Here is a 15,510-nt window from a genome sequence, read left to right as displayed (position 1 = left end):
TGAATGTCCACTCTTCCAGGAAACCTGCCCCCATGAGGCACTTGGCACCATCAGCTGGCTCTTTCTGTCTGGGTACACATCTGGCCTCCTGTAGCCAGCAATAGGTCCTTGAGGGTCGGGGGCTGTGTTTCATTCCTCGTTCTCAGGGCCTGCACACAGCAGTCACTCCAGTTCCGCTGTATGCATGGCCTTCTTTGTCCAGGTGCAAAGAATAGACAGTCTTTGAGTCACACCCCTGCCCTGGCCATGCCCTGGTCGGAGGCTTAGGGGAAGCCCTGGGAGGTAGAAGGGGGCCCAGTTTTCCAGGTAGCTGACAGTCCGGGTGAGCAGAGCTCTGTGCTCCTGAGCTCACGCAGCGTGTGCCTTCCAGGAGTCCCTGCTCCTGGGGCGCCTGTTACCAGCTCTGTGTGACCTAGCCACACAGTCCGTGCCTCGAGAGCAGGCTCAGCAAGCCCGGCCAGGAGCTCGGGCGCTGGATCTTGGAGAATCCCATTGGTCCTTTAAGGCTGAGAAAGCTTTGAGAGAAAGTGAATTGGGGCGGGGGGGCGGAGCTAGGGATACTGGGCTGATGATTATAGTGCAGAGTGGAGGGAACTAGAAGGTGAAGGCTTTTGGTTTCAACAAGTAAAAAGACTCTGAACACTGGCTGAGCTTCAGGATCTCAGGCCAAGGCTGCTGTATGAGGAAGCGGGAACAGTGGTCAGAAGGTCCCCAGGTTTTGCCGAGTTCAGAAGTTCAAATCCACTCTGTCAGGCTGGAGCCGAGGGCCAGAGCTGCCCTACAGAGTGACCAGCGGACCCTCTGCTGGGGGTGCCAGCTCACCCTGAGTCTTTCTCCCTTGGAGAGAGGCAGGTTTGCATTTTTAAATCCTAGGGGCGAACAGCAGGACCACTTTGCCTCTCCCTCTCTCTGGTCTTAATTCTAGAACCGTATGGTTTAGGAGTGCAGAGGGCTCAGGGAGCCTGGCCGGCTCAGTCAGAAAAGCATAGGACTCTTGATTTCCGGAACATGGGTTCGAGCCCCACATTGGGTGTAGAGATTACTAAAAAATAAAACTTAAATATATAGAGGGCTTTTACAGAGCCCCTCATTCTATAGTTGGGAGACTGCAGCTATGGAAATGCGAGGACCCTGAACAAGGCACTGCAGGCACGAGGCGCAGCACAGAACTGCTTGCTCCTCCCGGCTCCTGCTTGCTGCCGCGGCCCCGTCTGGCAGGCAGGCCTGTGCCGAGCTGCCACTGCCCCGCGGGAGTCCTTGGAGGAGAGCTCGCCTTCCCCTTGGGAGCTAGGTCTCATGGAGGATCCCGATTAGCACGAGGGATGGGAAGGGGTGTCCAGGGTTCCCAGGACAGGCTGGGGCATGTGTGAGCTGGGGGACCAGGTCAGTGATGTCATGGTCTGCCACAGGGCATGAGGAAACCGACAGCTGACAGTGCCTCTGTCGGGGGGCCCAAATCCTACCATCAGGCACCTGCCACAGACCGCCCGTCCTGATCCCTTCTCCTAAGGTCACTGCATGTACAGAGGCGGGGGACTGCCTTTCCTGTGCAGCTTGAGTAGACAAGGTCATTGGTGGACCAAGATACCAGATGTGTGTGTTTTCTGGGTCCCGCATGTAGGCTGGGCCATCCAGGTTTGTGCGGTGGCTCAGGGCCATACCCAGCACTTTCCCCTGTCCTCATCCTGGGGCTGGGCCTAGCTAATCCCTGCCCAATAGGCAGGGTTTGCACCATGACAACCTGTCCCTGGGCCCCTGCAGCCCCTCCAGTGGCCCCCAGCAGCAGCTTGTCTTCACCACCCACTGGTACACGAGACCTCCTTTAGGGAGTCAGGTGGGGTAGTGTGCCCTGGGTACAGACTTCTGCCTCCATCTTGTCTCCCTCCTCTGCCTCGCGCCTTTGTGGACAGATGCCTCCCTTGGTGTCCTCACCACCTGGCACAGTTCCTTTGCCAGATAATCTTACCTGTGGGCTCTTAGACCCCGAGGTGGGGGTAAGTACCCAGCTCCCTAATGAGGTACAGTCTTCCTCTGGGCTGACTTAGAGCAGGGGTAGTTGGGGACAGTCCATCCAGACTTCTTTCTGGTGTCTTCTCTGAACAGAGGCCCCTGGGCTGCCTGAGGCATCTCTCCCAGAGCTGGGCGGAGAGAGTTGGCAGTTCTCTTTCTCAGCGCTCTCGTGCCAGGACGGGCCTTCAGGATGTTTGGGGCACAACTTAGCGCAGCTCTTTTAGAGGAGGTGGGAGGTAAGCAGGAGTTGGCGGCAGGGGGGAGCTTTCCACCTTCTCTGTGCGCCTGCTTCTCAGTTCTGCCCCCCTCAGTCTCACTCATCCTGGCTCTGCCATCAGAGCTGGGGACCCCACCTCACCATGTCCTGGCACTCACTTCCACCACGGATCCCGTGTCCATATTCGCCCCTCACCTCTCTTCCCTGGGTGTATTTTTTATGGTAACACATCCAAATGACGTTATACGCTTCCTGCTGGGCTTCCGTGAGAAATCCGAGTGCAGGGGACACATTCCGTCATCTGTCCCAGGCCAGCCCCAGCCCGCCCCTGCCTGTGCTCAGCCCCCGAGTCTCCAGCCCTCTCCGGGCCGGAGCCCTCAGCGGGCTCCGTTCAGTCAGTAGTGCAGCGGCGGCCCAGATCTCTTCCCTCGGGGCCCTGTCCTGCAGGCTTGTCCGTGTCGCCGTGAACAGCAGCTGGGCCAGTGTGCACCTGCCTGTCACGCTCCCCGTGCTCCTGGGGCCCCGGAGGACAAGGTGACTTTGTGAAGCAGTCTCTCCTCAGTAAAGCGCTAAGGGGACACAGCTTGCTGGTGTCAGCCCCTGCGGCAGGCTGGAAAGCAAGTCTTTTAACCCCGCAATCTCAGGGCCTCACTCAGATGACATGAGTGAGGCCCTGAGAGTCTGCTCATCTGCCGGCCTTGCAGACACAGTCATGCCTCTTTTCTTGCTTTGGGGCCAGCCCACAGAGGACTGACCCATAGGGCCTGGGCCTCAGGTCTCTGTGGTGCCGGCAGTGGTTCATGGTCTCAGCAGATACTGAATGACCTGCTCAAAGCTGAGCGGGGCTCGGCCCACATGCTGTGATCCCCCACACCCAAGCCCACTTCCCCAGCTGCCAGCTTGCAACAGCACAACCAACATACCCTCCTGAGGTTGTCCTAGAAGGTCAGTGACTGGAACCGACCTCCCTCCCTCCCTCCACCCCAAATTAAAGAAGCACCTCTGAGAGTTAAAGACGTGAGTGCTTCTTCCTGACGCAGGCTTGAATGCTGGTGGTACCCGCAGCCTCCAGCCAGGGTGCTGGCCGTGTGGGCGCTGCCTCACATTGCAGCTCAGCCGCTGCCGCCACCGCCGCCGGGCCCGGGGTGGCAGCAGGCCCAGCGCAGACCCTCATGTTCTGGGGACAAGGGGACCAGAGGCTCCTGCAGTACCTTCCGCTCTGGACAGAGCATCCTTCACCACCAGGCCCCTCCTGTCTTCCACTCCTCCTGTCCCCCTCATCCAACCCTCCCAGATGTTAATGAAGCTCGAGTGAGGCAAGCAGTGGACATGTCATGGCTTCATCCACCCCCTGGTTTCAGAGATGAGGAGACTGAAGCCCACAGGGGCAGGAAGCCACCCAGGGTCGTGGTTAGAGGGTGGCAGAGCCAGATCTCTATCAAGCCTCCTGCTGTCAGCTGCTGCTCTTCCCACACTCCCCTACTGCCTTCCCTGCTCCTGGTCCAGAGTGGACCTTCCAACATGTGGGCCTGGGCAGCTCTGCTGGGCCTTCCCCAAAGCCAAGGTACCCAGAGCCCTCAGTGTGCAGGTGGGACCCAGAGGTGAATGCATGGGTCTGGCCCCGGAAGTGACCCGTCACAGAGAACTTTGGTAGCACAACTGCTGGTTTCCTGCCTCCAGAGCCCTAAATGATACCCAGTAGCAGCCCATCTGTGCATTAGCCAAATCTACTGTGGGAGGACAATTTTAAAGCCAGGTCTAAGCCCCGAAGATGGGGTCAGTGATGGAAACCATGATGTGCTCTGCACTCTGAGGCCTGTGGTCAGGCCTGCCACTCCAGCAGTCAAGCACTCTGCATGCCTGGGCCGGCCACCGGGCCTTCTCCACCTGTGCTATGGTCATTGTGGGGTCAGCATCTGGGCCTGGTCCCAGCACAGCCTGTGCTTGTCCTGGGCTGCACTGTTGGCACTTCCCCAGTGGTGGCAGGCACAAATCTGGGTCATGCTCTGCCCTGCTCAGCTACCCAGAGACCTGGCCACTGGGTGGGCACCCCCAAGTAGGAAGCATTGGGCCTGGAGCCTAGACCACCCAATAAGGTTCCTAGTCCCTGAGCGCAGAGGTCTGATCCAGTGCTCTCTCCTCTTCTTTCCCCAGATGGCTAGAGATGCTCATGGTCTATCCCAGGACCAATAAGCAAAACCAAAAGAAGAAGCGGAAGGTGGAGCCTCCCACACCACAGGTAGGCACAGTGGTGTCCCATCAATGGAAGCTGGGATGAAGTGAGAGCTCCCCAGGAGGTTAGAAGACTTCAGAACCCAGCCTAAAATTGGGGGTGAGAAAAAGAATCCAGATGGGGCTGAAGTGGTCCTCAGCCCTGCATGGTCTCTCCTTCCCTCCAGCGGTCTGTGGGCTATAACCTGCATGCTCCTCGCCAAGCCACAGGGCAGGACCCTCCACAGGATAGGGTGGCTTTAATCATATGCTCTGGGGCCGCCCCCGGAGGTTTCCAGTGAGTCAGCTGGCGCCCAGCAGCGGTATTCCAGCATGTGTCCCTTCCCTGGCTGTGCTGCTAGCTGCTGGGGAGCACAGGGCGTGCTTGGAGGGGCTGCTTGCTGTACATGCATAGCCTCGTGCAGGCAGGGAGGGTTCTAGCGTGTCGTGGCTGAGTGAGGAGCTCTCAGCGGATCCTGTTCCTGCTCCGGGTTTGACCATAAATGGAAAAAACGGGCAAGATCTTGACTTTTGTGCCCCTGCCCTAACTCCCATTTGACCAGAGTTGAGAGGTGGCTTGGATAGGTCCCACCAGGTCCAGTCCTTCCCCAAAGTCCACTCTCCTCCTTGTCTGCGGGGACACGGGCACCCAGAAGGGCTCTGCACCTTCCTGCCATGCTCCTCACGCTCCTGGGGCCCCGGTGGATCAAATTAACGTTTCTGAGCCTCCGTGAACTGCTTTACGGAATGGGCTTTACAGAATAACAGCGTTTAGGCTAGTTCTGCGTTTCTATAGTGTTGCCTTGGAAGCAGTGCTGGAGCAGAGCTCCTGCCTCCAAATCAGGTAAGTGCATGTGCAGTAGACACGTTCAGTCCAGACCAGGGCATTTGGTTGTGTCCCTCCTGCCTGCCCTGTCCCCTCCCTCCAGATAACAGCTGGCCATGGCTGAGCTTCACTTCTTCACGGGATCACAGGGTGGGGAGATCACCCACTTCTCTGAGTGTCTCTTAGAGCCCAGGTGTCCCCGCCTGCTCTGCTCATTCCTTCTGTGCCTGGCAGAAGTCAGCCTGGCAGGACTCTCTTCCTTCTGTCCCTTGCTCCCAAGAACATCACATTTGATTCCACTGGTTTCTGGAAGCTGTGAACTTTTATCTGGGGCCCATCTCCCTGTGACTCAGTCTCATGAGGTCATGCAGGGTCTCTCCAGAGAGGAGTGGGGGATCTCTGGGCAGGCCTCCCACAGCCTGAAGCTGAAGGTGTTTGGGTGCCCCAAATGGAGCAGGGAGGGAAGCCGAAAGCCTTGGGGGCCCCTGTAGAGGCAGGAACCCAAGACCCCATATCTGGCCTCATCCCTCTGTGGCCTGAGAGAGTTTCAGATAAAACCAGTGGGGATCGGGAAGTATTGCTGTGCTGTACCCTGCCCTCCGGCAGCTCAGGCAGCAGAGCCCACAGGGTCCCACTCGAACAGGGATGTCTCCAGCAGTTGGGAGTTCCAGCCATGGAGAGTACACTCATTGAGTGGTTTTCTGAGAGCATCAGAGAGAGACCCAAGCAGGCCCTGAGGGAGGAAGAGGATCAGGCTGCAGGGGGAGCAGATAGCCTCTAGGCTGGCGGCTGGGGTCCCAGCAGAGCCCAAGGCAGCAAGGAGACGGGCTGGCCCTGGCCAGAACCTCTGAGGCCTGAGAGGTGTGGGTTCCAGGAGCTGCTGCTTCGCCCCTGTTCACCCCAAGAGGAAAGACTTTTCCTGATACTGAGATGCCTAGAGAGAAGGAGTAATAATCCACTCTGGATATGCCTAGGATAGGGAGGATGGAGAGCTTACCACCCTCTCCCCAAATTCCAAATCTGGGACTCTGGCAAGGCCAGGGGTCGCATGTCTCCCCTGCCAGGTGTGTGGGTTGGGAGGCTTGGTTCATTAGGTGGAGCTCTGGAATGCTGGTTCCTCCCGTCTCCCCATGCCCCCAGGCTCTTGGCCCTTACTTCTCGAACTTTCTTCAGAGACCTGTAAAACAACAGACTTCAGTGTGAGCAGAGGCATGCCAGGACCAGTGTCCCTCCTGGTCCAGTATACTGTTCTTCTCAGGCCCACACATGTGTCGTGAGTTGCTCCCTCTTCTCCAGCGTCATGTTTTCTGCTTGGGTGCCTGCTGCTACACCCACTCCAGGTCCTGTGTCTCCTTCTCGTTGGGCCCCTGCTCAGCTACTGTGCCCGGGAAGTAGAAAGGAAGGCTTTCTATACACCCCCTCTAGAGAGCATGCCTGCTTAGCTAGCATGCAGAGGCCACAGAGGCCGCTTGGCCCAGGCCTGCCTTCCTGCCCTGTGTCCTCTTTCCTCCCTGCTTTGAAAACCCTTTCTGAGCAACCAGATAAACAGCACAGACCTCATCATAGCATGGAAGCATTGATTGCCCTGAGCAGTGCAGGTATCCTGACCCTGCAGGGACTAGCACATAGGGGACCTGGCACTTCTTCCTCCTTCCTCTCCCGCGGGCACCCGTGGTCTGTGTCGTCGTGAACCCCAGCCCCCTCCCAGCCACAGTGGTGACCGTGTGGGGAGCAGAGGCAGTGTCGCATAGTGCCTGTGCCAAGTCTTACTCACCACACATCTGCTTTGGAGAAGAGAAGCAATTTTACCCAGATCAGGCTTCCCTGTATCACCCACCCACCCCCTCTCCTGGAAGCCAGCATGCCTTTGTTCCTGCCGCCAGACTGCCCCTCTGTCTCCACTCACACGATAAGGCCTAGCATAGAGGCCGTAGAAGGCAGAGCCTCCGAAGGAGACAAAGAGAACTGCCTATGGACCTTGGCTGCCATTCAGGGCCCTCCTTCTCTGGGACGAGTTCTCCAGAAGTGGGGAGCACAGAGAGGGATCTACGGATGCAGCCAGCCTTGCGCAGGTTGGGAGGCCCGGGGCCAGATGGTGGGTCTGTAGCCGTGTGGTGCTGAGAAATGTATTTGTTTCCCAAGCTCCCTGTCTTGGCCCCTTGGATCTCAGGCCTAGAATTTCCTCTGCCAGGAAAAAAAGAGGATCCCCTTTCCTCTTGGGGATCCCTGCCAGCCAACCCCCTCACCGTGGGAGTCATGCAAGCACCAGAGAGGGGTGTGTATATGCCGTGGGCACTTCACCCACGGCGTGGGGCTAAGGGCTCTGGCAGCCAAGGCTGCTTCCCTCAGAAGCACAGCCACCTGCCTCTTCTTTGGCCCTTTCTGGCAACCTCTACCTACCCTTGGTGCAGCCGGTCTTCCACAGAGGGGACAGATTCACCGAGGCCAGTCTTCACGTCACCCCACTCAGCTCTGTAGGAGGAATCCCAGCTCTGCCCTAAGCCCACCAGAGCATGCCCAGCCGCTGGCTTCTGGCCTTTGAACAGAAGACTCAGTTGTTGGAAGGGGCCATGGCAGGGGGACCTGGAGTGACTTCTGCTTGAGGGAAGCGTTCCTGGAACATGGATTGAGGGCAGTATGCTGACTGGAGGGACAGGTAGCCCTGGGGCCAGCTCTCCTTAGATCATTAGAGCCTGATTCTGTTGGAGCCCTCAGGAAACTGTCTGAAACCATTGCCATTTTATTCCAAGAAGTCCCCTTCTTGCAAGGTGGGTCAGAGCTGTAGGGAATCTCCAGCCTGGGAGCCAGGTCTGTTGGCGGCTCTGACCATATGGGCAGTCGGGTGTGTCCTGGGTCTATGGGAAGAGCCTTCCTGTCTTTATCCCGTCTCATGAGGCCTGGACTCCTTGCAAAGCTAGGGAAAGCTTTGGACCTGATAAAATGCCTGTCTTTTCCCATTGGGATACCTGGTGCCGTGGCTTCTCAGTGGGTCCTTTAGGCTGCTCATCCAAAGCACTCCCCCACCCTCCTGCCACTCCCGAGGGTGCCTGGTGGTGGAAGGCTTGAACCCCCACTCTGGCCCTTACTGTCCTTGTAAGCCTGGGTACGCCATCCTCTCGGCCCAGGCAACCTCCCCTGCAAGGTGTGCTGGGGAGGACAGGATGGTGCAGTGATGAGCCAGAGCCCAGCACATAGTCCATGCTCAGTGGCTGTCAGAGAACCTGCTGGTTAATACTGGGTCTGTGTGCACATGAAAAAGTGCTCAATATCGCTCGGCATCAGGGAAATCCAAATCAAAACCTCAATGAGACACCACCTCACACCAGTCAGAATGGCTAAAATTAACAAGTCAGGAAATGACAGATGTTGGCGGGGATGCGGAGAAAGGGGAACCCTCCCACACTGTTGGTGGGAATGCAAGCTGGTGCAGCCACTCTGGAAAACAGTATGGAGGTTCCTCAAAAAGTTGAAAATAGAGCTACCCTACGACCCAGCAATTGCACTACTGGGTATTTACCCCAAAGATACAAATGTAGGGATCTGAAGGGGTACGTGCACCCCGATGTTTATAGCAGCAATGTCCACAATAGCCAAACTGTGGGAAGAGCCAAGATGTCCATCGACAGATGAATGGATAAAGAAGAAGTGGTATATATATACAATGGAATATTATGCAGCCGTCAAAAGGAATGAGATCTTGCCATTTGCAACGAGGTGGATGGAACTGGAGGGTATTATGCTGAGCGAAATAAGTCAAACAGAGAAAGACATGTATCATATGACCTCACTGATATGAGGAATTCTTAATCGCAGGAAACAAACTGAGGGTTGCTGGAGTGGGGGGTGGGGTGGGAGGGATGGGGTGACTGGGTGATAGACACTGGGGAGGGTATGTGCTCTGGTAAGCGCTATGAATTGTGCAAGACTGTCGAATCTCAGATCTGTACCTCTGAAACAAATAATGCAATATATGTTAAGAGAAAAAAAAGAAGAAGGTAGCGGAAGGGGAAGAATGAAGCGGGGGAAATCGGAGGGGGAGACGAACCATGAGAGACGATGGACTCTGAAAAACAAACTGAGGGTTCTAGAGGGGAGGGGGGTGGGAGGATGGGTTAGCCTGGTGGTGGGTATTGAGGAGGGCACGTTCTGCATGGAGCACTGGGTGTTACGCACAAACAATGAATCATGGAACACTACATCTAAAACTAATGATGTAATGTATGGGGATTAACATAAGAATAAAAAAAAAAATACTGGGTCTGTGTGCATTCATGCACGGACACATAACCCGTGTCATCTATGAGCCTTGCCAATGGCCCCAACTCAGAACTGGGTTTAGGTAGGTTTCTAAAAATGAGGTTTGGCCACCAGGCTGGGAGTGGAAAGTGGGCATTTGTATGTTATCCCCCATGTTTTGGGGAAGACAGCTAGGACACGTCTGACTTTTGAGAGGCTCCAAAGCCATCTTGCTGGCAGTGCCCTCTGCAGCTGACATCCAGGACCTTGGGCCAGGCCAGGGGGGTTGGGCCCAGGGTGTGAGCTAGTGCTGTGGGGCAGCTGGGGATCCCAGTCCTGCCTTTGGGCTCTAGGTTTGAGCTGTTGAGTGAAGGTTCTCTGCATGCTCTGGAAATGGACTCCCTGTATCTGACTAAGTACCTCCCGCTTGAATGCTTCTCCCACAGAGCAGCACCAGTTCTGATGTGGGGAGAGATGGCATGGACACTGTTCCCATCTAGGCTACAAGCTGCCGTCTAGTTTGTGTGGGTGAGCAGGTGGGAGGGCATGAGTGCAGATTGGATGTTTGGGTTGTATCTGATGACTCTTTCCTTCACGTAGGGTCCCAGGTGTCCCATTTTAGCTTTCTAAGACCAAAAGGGAGAGGCGGGGAGGCCAAGGGCTGGCCCGGACACGGGTGCTGTATGAGCACATGCTTTGCATTTACCCCGCAGGCCATCTCAATGGTGTATTCTTTCCTTACCCCATCCCATCTTTCCTGACTCATGTCCTAATTACCTACAGGTCTAGGAACGACAAACTCTGAGCCAGCCACTTGTCATCTCACCTTTAATGCCTGGTCCACTGCTCTGGGTTCTGTGGTTTTGTCGGCAGGGAGAACTTGCATGTGTTTGCTACTGGAGCTCCAAGTAGAAACCCTACATTTTTGCCCTGTGTATTTGCCAGGCCTGGCCTGAGGCCAGTGGGACCAGGCCCTTTGGGTGTACTGACTGTGGGGCCGTAGAAGAGAAAAGGCCACAGTGCCATCCAGATGGAGCTTTCACCCATGACCAAGATGTCTCTGTTATGAGCCTCCCCTCCCGAGGGTTCTGGGCCACTGACACGGTGCAGTTGACCTTGGCATTCCCCGGAGCCAGGCACCTAGGCAGCCGGGACCTGTGTACCGGCCGAGGCTGTGCACTCCTGTGGCTGTGCACACACTGCTCTCTCCCCCCAGGAACCAGGGCCGGCCAAGATGGCTGTCACCAGCAGCAGCAGCATTCCCAGTGCTGAGAAGGTCCCCACCACCAAGTCTACACTCTGGCAGGAAGAAATGAGGGCCAAGGACCAGCCTGATGGGAGCAGCCTCAGTCCAGCTCAGAGTCCCAGCCAGAGCCAGCCTCCTGCTGCCAGCACCCTGAGGGAACCCGGGCTGGAGAGCAAAGATGGTAAGTGCGAGCCGGACTGGCCAGCGTGCCCCCCTTTCTGGTGGCCAGCCTCACAGTGCTGGAGCAGGCCTCCATCCCAACGCAGCTGGCCCTGAGAACTCAGGGACGCTGAGCCCCAGGCCTCAGGCTCCTGTGTCCATCAGCCCTTGGCAGGGCCTGGCCTAGGTGGGGCTGGGATTCCTGGGCTCTGGCCTTGGCCTTGCCCCTCTGGCTCTTGAGTCCCATCTGTAAAGGAGGAAGAGAGCACCTGCTCTGTCAACCCTGGTGGGTGTTGTGAGACTCAAAATGCCCTGGAATGAGGACTGTGTACCAGGAGGCCTTTGGTTCCTGCCACCGTGGCTGCACTGTGTTCATGGCCTGGCTAACCCTGGAAGCCTAGTGTGTCCTGAGAGCAGCGGTGGTTAGGGCAGCCTCGTCCTTCTCCTCGCTGTCCCATCCTGCCCAGCCCCGGGGGGGGCTCGGGAGGCTTTGCTCTGCTCTCTCCACTTAGCACTTCAGAATTGCCTGAGCAGAAGCAGGGCAGCAGTCTCCGCCTCCCTGCTCGGGGACCCGGAGGGCTCTGCATGACATAAGCTGGCTTTTCTCACTTGCATTTTGTCCAGCTCATTAAAGATGAGGGGACAGTTGGGACTGACCCAGTTCATTCAGGCCAAAATGCATTTTGCAGCAGCTGGGGGTTAAGCTGCCTCAGTCCTTCATGGGTAGTCCCCATGCATTCCTCTCGTTCCCGCAGAAGTCCTCTGCCTCTTCCCTCCCCAAATGCTCTAACAGGCTGAACGGCCAGTTAGCCCTTGATTTCCTCCTTGATGTTTGGTAAGAAGCGGTGGTTGGTGAGACATCTCTCCTGGGCGGGGGATCCTGTTCTTCCAAACTGGCCCCCAGACTGGAAGCGCAGGGACCTCCTGACAGTGTAGCAGATGCACCAGCTTAGAGAGAGATGGATGAGGTGCGTGTGTGGGAAGGACATTTCATTGCTGTCCCATGATTCTGCCCTTGGGTGAGCCCTGTATGGATGGCTTCAGAGATGGGAGGTAGAGAGATGGCCCCTGTTTGGATCTGTGTGGGCTCTTTTAAAAAGTCCCCAGAAACCAAAGATGGCAACAGGCTAAGTGCGTCTCCTGCCTCTCGCCTCTCTTCCAGAGGAGAGCACCATGAGCAGCGACCGCATGGACTGTGGCCGCAAAGTCCGGGTAGAGAGCGGCTACTTCTCCCTGGAGAAGACCAAGCAGGACTTGAAGGCCGAGGAGCAGCAGCTGCCCCCGCCGCTCTCCCCTCCCAGCCCCAGCACCCCCAGCAACAGGTATAGTGGCCCCGGACCGCCCTCCCAGGAGCTTGGTCATCCCCTTCCTTCCCCAGGTTCTCGAACCCCCAGCCGAATGGTCTGCAGCAGCTCCCTTGGCTCCCTGGATGTGGCCAGCCGGCCCCCCGCCCGCATGGACTCCGGCAGCGCTGGGGGGCGGGGAGCAGAGACACCCGGGCGCACCTTTGCCTTTAAAGCCAGCAGGCAGTATGCCGCCCTGGCCGACGTCCCTAAGGCCGTCAGGATCAGCCACCGAGAAGCCTTCCAGGTGGAGAGAAGGCGGCTGGAGCGTAGGACTCGGGCCCGGAGCCCTGGCAGGGAAGAGGTGGCCCGTCTGTTTGGCAGCGAGAGGAGGTAAGGAGGGGGTTATAGGGCCACACGTACCACGGACATATTCCGCCGCTTTACGCAGTCTCTCGTGTACACTCCTATTCTCCCTTACACATACACACTCACACTCTCTGTGTTCTTGTACGTGCTTTTGCACTCTTCCCAGAAACACACACACACTTTGACATACACATTTCCGCATTCCCTAAGCCTTCCTCGGGGGAGTGCACTTGTCCTCCCTTTCTGTTCAGAGCACGTGCGGAAGGTTTCCCTTTTGACCCTGGACTCTGGTCACGCAACTCGCAGCCCCTGGTAGCCAGAAGCGTAGCATCTCGGGACTCTTAGACACCTAGGCCAGAGGCCATCTGCTTCCTGTGAGTGACTCCTGGCACTGAGACCTTAAGGGCCCCCGGGCATGTTCTCAGCCACCTGGGCCTTGTGTAGCTGGATCTTTTCCTTCCTGGCCCATCTCTGTCCTCTGAGATGACCATGGGGGCAGGAAGAGCCTGGAGAAGCGGATGGTGGCAGAAGCTCCCCTTGCCCTTCCAGTCTTAGGCATGGGTGAAGGGCATGGAAGGCGGTGGGGTGGGCCGCACAGGGAAGCCAGGCAGCCTTTGACGCTCCCGGGCGCCCTGAAGCATCACTGCATCCAGGCTTGGCTGGAATGTGAGATGGGGAGGCTGACAGAACCACAGCTTCCTGGACAGACAGGGTTCAGAGAGGGAACCTAGGACAGGGACTGGGACAGAGGCGTGGAACTCATCTGTGGTCTGAAGAGAGGAGGGCTCTGTTCTCCCTCCTGGTTCCACTGGCCCTGTGCTTCCCAGAGAGCCGGGGAGAGAGCTGCGTTCTATCTCTGAGGCCCTGGCCTAGACCAGAGCGCTTGAGTGCCCCCTTCTTTTAGGAGCTTCCTTCGGAGTCTGTAAATGGAGCCTTTGCCCTGACAACAGGGTTCTCACCCAGGTTCAGGGGTGAACTGCCTAAGGTCCATGAACCCCTCTAAATGATTTGAGAGTCCATGTGTACGTTTTTCTGAGAAAAGAAAAACCATAATTTTCATTAGATTCCCAAAGAAATTCACTTTTTGGAAAAAAAGATTCAGACCTAAATTCCAAAAGCATTCCCAGAGTGTCCTCTCCACCCTCCTGAAGCCTAAGTAAAGCTCAGAGTTGGGGCATGCTGTGGGGACGGGGCAGGGGGGCGACAGGCTTCCCCTGTCAAGGGGCCACCTGCGAGCAGGATGCCTTTCCTTAATACACACCTACTCTCCTAAAGCCCCAGGTGGAAAGGACCTGTGCACTTGGGCGTCCACCTCCAGAATAAGGAGGAGCTGCCCAGAGTTGTTGGTCTTAAGAAGAGAAAGAAACAGATGTGCCTGATTCCTAGGCAGAGGGAGAGGGAAGCTGACCTAGTGCCTGGGAGGTGACCTCCAAGCACTTGGCTGTCTTCTTGTTTGGTCAATAACCCTGAGAGCTCCTGTGTCCAATCCCAGTGTGTGGATGTGGAGATGGGGCCTCAGAAGCGGGGAGACTCCTCGAGGCAACAGCCAGGTGCAGCAGAGCCAGGACGCACCTCCCCGCTGGGCCTTTTACTGGGAAGACCCCGCTCCCATGATGTGACCCAGGAGGGGGCCGAGGCTGTCCTTTAAGCAACTAAGTGGAGGGGCTTGCCAGAGACTTAGAAGGCCTGTGGGCCAGGGCAGGGGAGGCTTCACAGTGGCTGGCGGGCAGGCGATGGGTCCTGGAAGCTCCTGGGTGGGCAGCTAGGCCCTGGTGTAGCAGCAGACCAAAGAATTAACATTCAGCACACCTGCTTGGCTTCAGACTTGTTCTTGTCTAGTCGCCTGGGGTAGATGGCATCTCCGGGGCTTTACTTTCTGCATGTTCCTCGCCACCACAGAGATGGGTTTTCACTGGGTCCTGGCACCCCACCAGCTCTGCATCCTAACATTGTAATGTCACTTTCTTACCCTAATGACATCTGACTGGCTGCTGTCACTTTGCGAGGCCTGCGCCCTGCTCCCAAGTAGCCTTCCCTGTGCGTGATTGGAGTCCCGGATCCTGGTTGAATAGAGCAGAGCCCCGTATTGGCAGGACGTCTGCCGCGGCTATCTGGAGTGGCAGCCGAGCCAGGCCTGCCCAGGAGCCAGGCTGGGGGGACAAGGGGGGGCCGGTCTCCTGACAAGGAAGCCTTTATGGGCCAATCTGCTCTGCTCTTGACGTTTGCTCCAGAGCTTTTAGAATGTTTCTTGGGTGCTGAGTCACTGCTGAAGCAGCCTGGGGAGGCCATGGCCCTTGTCGAGTTCCTGGTGACTGACACCACGACCGGCTCCTGTGCGGTCCTCACAGCCCCTCAGCTGGGAACCTGGGAGGTGAGGCGGGGCAGCGGTGCCAGTGCCCCCTTTCTGTGCCGTCCGCCAGCCCAGGGAGCCATTTGCGGCCGCACACGCAGTACCTCAAGGGAGCCAGTATACAGACTGCTCACTCACTTTGCAAACTAAGTGGGCTGACGGGCCCAATTTGCTTTCCTCATTGGACTCCTCTCTTGGCAGCCCTGGCAGGTCTGCAGCATGCGAGTTGCACAGGACTCAGTGGAGCACTTGTTCCACATGGCCTTCCTGCGGCTTTCTAGGCCCCACGGTCAGTTGGAGGGGCTCTCATTCTGCAAATGACGGTGCCTAGGTCTGTACGTGGGCCTGGAACCTTCCCCAAACCCTCTAGGATGGTGGGGCACACGGCGTCATCTTCCTGAGCAGGCTGAGCACTGACAGGAGCTTCCTGTGGTTCCCTGAGCTTCCCGCGCTCACCACGCACACCCTCTGCTGCGGCTGCGCTCCCTCAGCCTAACCGCAGGTCGGCCTGGGAACAAGCTCTGTTCCTGGAGAAGATTCTGCAGAAGCTTAGGGCTCCAGAGCTCCTGCTTTGTGTGTAAGCACAGAGATGAGCAGGGGGCC

The 15,510-nt window shown here is 57.2% G+C and overlaps 1 protein-coding gene across 1 annotated transcript in view; it reads left to right on the top strand.

The window, feature by feature from the left end:
- LOC110584563 (myosin phosphatase Rho interacting protein) overlaps positions 1-15,510 on the top strand; it is a 130,707-nt gene that overhangs the window by 60,944 nt on the left and 54,253 nt on the right. The window contains exons 5-7 of the mRNA XM_044921805.1: positions 4,382-4,466; positions 10,717-10,927; positions 12,068-12,581. Coding sequence (XP_044777740.1) covers positions 4,382-4,466; positions 10,717-10,927; positions 12,068-12,581 — 810 coding nt within the window. The remainder of the gene's footprint in view (positions 1-4,381; positions 4,467-10,716; positions 10,928-12,067; positions 12,582-15,510) is intronic.

The sequence above is a fragment of the Neomonachus schauinslandi genome, chromosome 15 (genome assembly GCF_002201575.2).
Source record: "Neomonachus schauinslandi chromosome 15, ASM220157v2, whole genome shotgun sequence".
Lineage (NCBI taxonomy): Eukaryota > Metazoa > Chordata > Mammalia > Carnivora > Phocidae > Neomonachus > Neomonachus schauinslandi.
The sequence above is the reverse complement of the archived record's forward strand: the minus strand, read 5'-3'. Positions and strand labels throughout refer to the sequence as shown.